The 7,208-nt window shown below is 35.1% G+C and overlaps 1 protein-coding gene across 1 annotated transcript; it reads left to right on the forward strand.

Annotated features, from left to right (window-relative positions):
- The first annotated feature begins 205 nt into the window (after nucleotides 1-205).
- LOC147513729 (uncharacterized) lies at nucleotides 206-1,264 on the forward strand. Its single transcript, XM_086598947.1, has 2 exons — nucleotides 206-434; nucleotides 573-1,264. The coding sequence occupies exons 1-2, from the start codon at nucleotides 206-208 to the stop codon at nucleotides 1,262-1,264; spliced, it is 921 nt and encodes a 306-aa protein (XP_086455073.1).
- The last annotated feature ends 5,944 nt before the right edge of the window (nucleotides 1,265-7,208 follow it).

Here is a 7,208-nt window from a genome sequence, read left to right on the forward strand (position 1 = left end):
GACTATATCAACTTGGTCAGGTCCAACCCATAAGGACTGGTCTGGTTTTGGCCCATTATTGTAGTCATTTATATAGGCCCAATTTGTTTTAATAACTATTTTGTTTTCAAGAACTTGAAGTTCTAAAATCATGAACGTGAATATTTGATGCCATCAATTTTTTTTTTAATACATGTATGTTTAATCTGTTATAGTTACTTGAAAGATGTCAAACCTTACTAAACTTGATTTTCAAGCTCTTTCAATTAGAGGCGACAATTATTTATCATGGCAGTTGGATGCCAAGATCCATTTACAATCTAAAAAACTTGGTGATGCTATTAAAGAAGGAAACAAAATGAGCCCAGAGGAAAAGGTTACAACTCTCATATTCTTACGTCATCATATTCATGACGACTTAAAGAATGAGTACCTAACAGAGGAAGACCCAGCAGGTCTTTGGAAATCCCTAAAGGATAGGTATGATCACCAGTAGATGGTCATACTACCAAATGCTCAAAATGAATGGCTCAACCTAAGGTTCCAAGACTATAAGACAGTTTCTGAATACAACTCTGTTTTGTTTAATACAGTTTCTCAGTTGAAATTGTGTGGTGAAAATGTAACTGATGAGCAGATGTTAGAGAAAACTCTTTCTACCTTTCATGCCTCGAATGTGCTCCTGCAGCAACAATATCGAGAGAGACGATTCTCCAAATATTCTGACATTATAACATGTCTCCTTGTTGCGGAGCAAAATAGTAACTTTTTAATCAAGAACCACAACTCCAGACTAACTGGGTCAATGGCAATTCCAGAAGCAAATACCAGCTTTCGAGCTAATGGTAGTCGTGGTAGAGGACATGGGAGAGGGCGTGGCAGAGGCAGAAATACTGGTCGAGGTGGTCGAGGTTATCATCCTTATGGAGATGGCAATGGTAATAGAAAAAAGGATCATTGGAATACTAATGACCAACAAAAGGGAAATTGGAACAAGTGGACAGCTCCACCGCATAAAGGGGACTCAAATCCCCATAACAAACAAAAGGAGAGCAGTGATATTTGCTACAGATGTGGTGGTAATGATGGACATTGGGCAAAATACTGTCGAGCTCCTATAGAAGAGGTTGAAAAGTATAAGGCCTCTAGGAAAATGGAAACAAATGTGATAGAGAATTGGAAGAGTGACCACTTTAATGATGGTACTCATTTGGATTGTTCCGATTTCCTTGAGGTTCAGTATGAAGATCCAAATAGCAATGGGCAAGTTTCATCCTTGGAATGATTTATTTAGTTAATTATATTTTTATTACCAGTTTATGGAACGTTTACAGTTAATATTGTGTTCTCTTCATGGAAAGTCTAGGCCTTGATTGTCGTTAATATTTTTGAATTTCCTTATTATGAATCTTAAGTTTTATATTTCTTCATACACTTGTTCTAGTATCAATCTTTACAAATTTATTTTGCTTTATGTTAAAATGTATGGATATATAAATAGAGAAAAGTATTATAGATATATATATGTCTGGTAGATCGACTATACCCATAAATGAGAAAGACATTGTGTATCATATCTAACGTTTGGAGCAAGAAGCTCAGTTAGACAGTCTGTTTTACATAATTGTCAATTTAATGAGACAGTATTCCCGTCGTTAGGGGGAGAAAAACAATGGTTGCTCTAAGGAACGACGTAAAGCAACTTGGATCACAACCTTTGTCTCATTAAGGATAATGAATGTGACTATATAAGATAAGGAGAATGATACACTTGCAAGCGGTTACAGAGAAAATGCCTAAGCATTTAATGATATGGTAAATATAACTATGAATGTGCCAGCCATAATTGATGTTCCATTTGGACGTGGTCCAAACATGGCGGCAAATGAATCTACTATACGCTAAAAGTGTGGTAGACCTATAGGATCCAAAGAGCGTGCTCCTAGAAGAGGAGAACTGAGGAACCATCTTGTCCAAATAATAGCCAGGTAATGGCTGAAGCTCCATAAACAAATAATGAAAATGTGCAAATATCCAAAATTCATTGAAATGCCTATGGTTGCCCATGGAGAGGCACATGTACCTGAAAATGAAGAGATTGATCTCAATATTCTATGCATGTTCAGGTGAATTGTGGGATAGGAAAGCACTTGTTATAGATGACATATTTAGCTATGGTATATCTATTGGAACATCAAATGACAATGATGAAAAATAAATGAACCACGTGTTTTGTCGACAAAGGAAAGATTTGCCAATCTGGAATTTGATATTCAAGCATAATTATACTCTTTGAAAAACGTGGTGTGGACTGTGGACCTATAGTAAAATCCGAGGTTGGATTCAATATAGTAGCAGCAAGTTTGGTTGGTATAAACTTGATTGGGACTCCTAAGGAATTAGAGAAAACTGCTGACTATAGATTTTTTTGAAATGAAATGGACAAAGTACATGGTTGTGCGAAACTTGGATTTAGATAAGGATCCATTTCAACTAAAGGAAGAACATGAGGAAGTTCTTGGTCTTGAAAATACCATACTTGAGTGATATGGAAGCATTTATGTATCTAGCACAATACTTGCAGAAGATCAGACATTGCATTTTCTATTAGTTTCTTATCAAGATATAATTGTGCACATACACTTAGACACTGGAATGATGTTAAACACATATTGAGATATTTTTATGGAATAACTGGTATGAAACTATTTTATTCTTATGGTTCCACTAATGACTATGATCTAGTTGGTTATGCAGTCTTTGGTTATCCATCTGACCCTCAGAAGGGTCACTTTCAAACAGGTTAAATTTTTATTAATAAATATGCAGCTATGTCTTGGCAATCGACAAAGCAAGATCCAACAATATCTTCCATAAATCGCGAAGATTTCACCACCAAGCCATGTAAAGACTTGTTTTTATCAGGGGGTAATAGAACAGAGGGAGCATCCTGAAGAATATATCCCAAGTAAGGGGTGTAATACGGGGCGGGTCGGATCAACCGCGGGTCAAATAGTGATGGTCGGGTCGGGGCAGGTCTAGGGGATACAAATCCAATGGTCCTCGACGGGGCAGGCGGGTTGAAGTGTCATGTCTTAGTACCATCACCCAGCCTGTTGGGTCAGCTTACGGGGTGGGTCATCCGGGTCGGGTGAAAATTATCATTTTAACCCAATTTCACCAAAAAAAAAACTTTCTAATTCTACAAGTAATATATTTCCAATTCACAACATAGAAAAAAATGGAATCAATCAATAAAAAATAAACAAAAATAAAAAAAACTTGAACTTGAACCCAAAACTATATATGCAAATTTGAAACTTCTTTCTCGTGATTTACCATTTGTAAATTGATTATTTTCCATAACATGATAAAATGAAGATGAGAGCGAGGATTTATGGTACAAAACAATAAAATATAGACTAAAAGAATTTGAAATTAATACAAAGATGAATGATTCATCTTCTCCAAAATTCGAAAGTTGAATTTGAATATTTGAAATTGATGTTGAACTCATAAGTTTGTGTTCATATCTCCCAAATTCCAACAAAAGTTAAAAGAAAATATAAACAAAATACAAAAATATTAGAGTTAGAGTTTTGAAATTATGCGGGTCAACGGAGTTAGGTTAACGACTTTTGACATGGTGCGGGTCCGGGCGGCTTGACGGGTCGGGTTTGAGCACATAACCTACACCCATAGCCCGACCGCGTAAAAATGGTGGCAGGGCGGGGCGGGTCTGTTTTCAGGTCGGTGCGGATTTGGGTGGCGGGTGAAGACCGGGTACCCTACTGGATGATGGGTCAACGATTTTTTTTACACTCCTAATCCCAGGACATATGCATTGCACTCTTTTTCCTTATCTAGGTTTTATCCCAATGGGTTTTTCTAGTAAAAGTTTTAATGAGGCAGTATAAAGCAAGTCACAATGATTCTGAGTAATGTTATACTCTTTTTCCTTTGCTTTGGTTTTTCCCACTAGATTTTCCTTAGCAAGGTTTTAATGAGACAACTGTCATTAGATAGTTATAGAACATCCAGAAGAATGTTACAAAATATGCATCCACCAAAATTTCCACAAGAATGGTGGACATCCAAGTGGGAGTGTTATGAAATCCGTGGGCTTATATGGATGCCCACCATTGAGCCCATATGGGACACCTCTTTATGTGTATTTATCCTGGTAATCCTTTGTCTTGGTGTTTATCCTGGTAATCCTTTATCTTGGTGTTTATCCTGGTAATCTTTTATCTTGGAAAGGAGGTTACCTAGTTGTATATAAAGGTAATCTCCTCCCATTCAGACTTACCTCAATAAATAAGAATTCTCCCTATCTCATTCTCTCAATGATTCAATACATGTTAAGTTAGTGTAATGTTCTCTCTAAGTTGGTTTAATTCTAATATATATATATATATATATATATATATATACTAGTTTTTATAGTTGTAAAATGAATTATTCAAAACAAATAAAATTTTAATTAATTTAAATTTTATATCCTATATCCAATATCCGATTCGGATATCCGAAATCGGATTCAGTATAAATTTTCAGATTCGGATTCAGATTTGGATACAGACATATTCGAATCTATCCATTTGCACCCTTATATGTATCCTTATTCATAAAAGTGGGCTTCTTTTAAGAGCAGACCTAAAGGAGGCTAACCTTGGGTATAAAGTCCAGGGTTGTTTTTATAAGCCCAATAAATAGGTAAGAAGAAAGTGGGCGCCCGACTGGTAAGGAAGGGTATTAGTGTGTACCTACCCCCCATGAGGTCTCGGGTTTGAGTATCATGAAGTGGGGATCATGCAGGGTTTGTCCTTGATAGGCCTGGGTGGTGGCCTCCAGTCTTGGATTGGTTCCAACCACTCACGAACACACATACCTCCTCGGTCGGCAATGCTACCCCCCGTGAACCCAAAAAAATAAACGTTTAAAGTTTAACCAATCTATATATATATATATATAAAAAGCTCGCGCACATTCTCTTTCCTCACCATATCACTCAATTTTGCACTTCGAGCAATATGATTGGCTCCTAAAAAATCGGATGGAATAATAATTAGTGACACCTCCCCAGATTTGTTTAATTCTCCTTAATCTATTATCAAATTATAATCACCTCCCTAACACATGAAAATTTCGGCCAATTTCAAAAGTATCGGGAGAATTAGAAGTTTTCGTTTTTTAAAACACCGAAAAAAATTGGAAATAACAAAAAAAAAAAAAAAAAAAACCTACATAATCTAAATCTCTTCCCTAATAAAATTTTATGCTAGCCGAACTTGCATATTCTCCGGTCTGCTCAAGGTCATATTAGGGAATCAATTGACAGTTTTCAGAGAGTATTCATTAATAGAGTTTAATCTAGAGGTAAAGATGTGTCGGCTGCGTTTATTCTTCTTTGTGACGTTAGTGTTCAGTGTGGCATGGGTATCTTTAGCAAACAACGGAAAACTAAGGAGAAATGGATGGATGTTGGTGTGGTATAACCCAAAAACCAACTCAATCAGGACTTTTATTAAGAAGTTTCACTTTGAATATCATAAAGCATACACTTATATACAAAGGCTTCTCTCACCAAAAGTTATCAGTGGAATCATCCAGTCTGGCACATCACTGACATAAAAGAATGCGGAAGAAAAGAAAGGTAATTTGAGCTTACCAATATTACAATATTGCATTTAATTTATGCAGATTCGTGATTTTAATGTGTTAGAGCTTATTTTATATGTGTTAACTCATTTATGTTAGTTACACTATCTCTGTGTGTTGAAATTTTCTTTTGGTAAAAATTGTTATTCTTTTATTAGTGTGTGGATATGATCTCCTTTGTGCTCTTTTGTTGCTTTTTAGAGAAAAAAAAAAAACATAAGAGCATTGATGCCCAAGCTTCTTGGAGGCTTAAGGGGAGCCTCAAAGGCATTTGGGGTGTAAGCCTCAATGTCCAACACAACGCATTGAAATCAATATTTGGAAAATACAAGTAATTAATGAAATCAAACTTAGAACTTGAAATATGAGAATGAATGAAATAGTTAAAATACCTTTAAAATTACTTATGCTTCTTGCACTACCCATGAGGACAATTTTTCTTTTTTTTTTTCATTATTCACGTAGTAGCAAAATAGATGTTTATGTTTCATTAAACGTCACTATGAGATGACATCAAAGTTGGATGCAAATGCATTATAGCTATTAAATTTTCATATATCTCTCTGTATTATCTGGAGGTTGTCATGTCCCTGCTAAGTCGATACTAAGTCTTCAGTGTTAGATGGGATTTTGTTGCAACTTGATTGCCGAGCACAAGTATCAGTATCCTAGCATTTGGTCACTATAAATGTCCACATTAGTTCACACAGGGCAATTACCTTTTCCAGCAGTAGTGAACTGACTTCCCGATGGACAAAAGATGAAGAAGCAGAAAACATTCCTTTTTCTTGGAACATTTTGTCTACATTCCTTTTAGAGTCTAACATTATTTTATAAAGTAGTAAATTTTTTTGATGTTTGTAATATTGAGAGATGCAAATTACTTGAGTTTAGCAATTTTTTGCATATTGACTAAAAAAAAAAAAAAACCTTCTATGATTAAATTTAAAAACCAAAACACTGTTTCATATCATTTAAAATGGCTTTAGAAAATTGTTTCATATCATATCATTTACAGATGATTAGCTGAACATGTATAATTTGTAATTGAATAACAAATGATCTCTTTTTTCAGTTGGACTTCAGATGAGTGTTCAAGTATTGTGTTGAATACTGATAAACATTGCTATTAATAGAATGAAGGTTAGTTCCCTTAAAGGATCTTGAAGGTGATTCCCCCCCCCCTGTAATTCTATGTATCATTTGCTCCAAACATTGCATATATCAATCATGATAGGTGCTTTCATGATATTTATACACAATGTCATTTTAGGTTCCGTAGCCAGCATAGTAAGGTTATACGCCATGGTATTTTTTTTTATTTGTATCTAACAATCCAATAATGTTGAATTTGATATGGTCACTTATTATTGCATTTTTTATTGAAAAATAAAGTTTTAACTAATTTAAAGATGAAATAGGCAGTTTGAAGTTGTGCCTTTGTAAGGATGTTAAGCAAAAACTAAATGTGAGAACTACGAAGCTTCCTACTTCGGTTTAGAAGGGGAAGTAGTCACGAGCCAGTACATGAGTTCCACAAGTATTTATATATCCTCCTAACAACAAGA

Source organism: Coptis chinensis, chromosome 3 (genome assembly GCF_015680905.1).
Source record: "Coptis chinensis isolate HL-2020 chromosome 3, ASM1568090v1, whole genome shotgun sequence".
Classification (NCBI taxonomy): Eukaryota; Viridiplantae; Streptophyta; class Magnoliopsida; order Ranunculales; family Ranunculaceae; genus Coptis; species Coptis chinensis.

What these genes read in the sequence shown, in the direction of transcription:
- LOC147513729 (XM_086598947.1), top strand. Translation starts at nt 206, where the DNA reads ATGTCAAACCTTACTAAACTTGATTTTCAAGCTCTTTCAATTAGAGGC. An exon ending in AACAGAGGAAGACCCAGCAG is followed by an intron (nt 435 to 572) that starts GTCTTTGGAAAT and finishes TGTTTAATACAG; the next exon opens with TTTCTCAGTTGAAATTGTGT.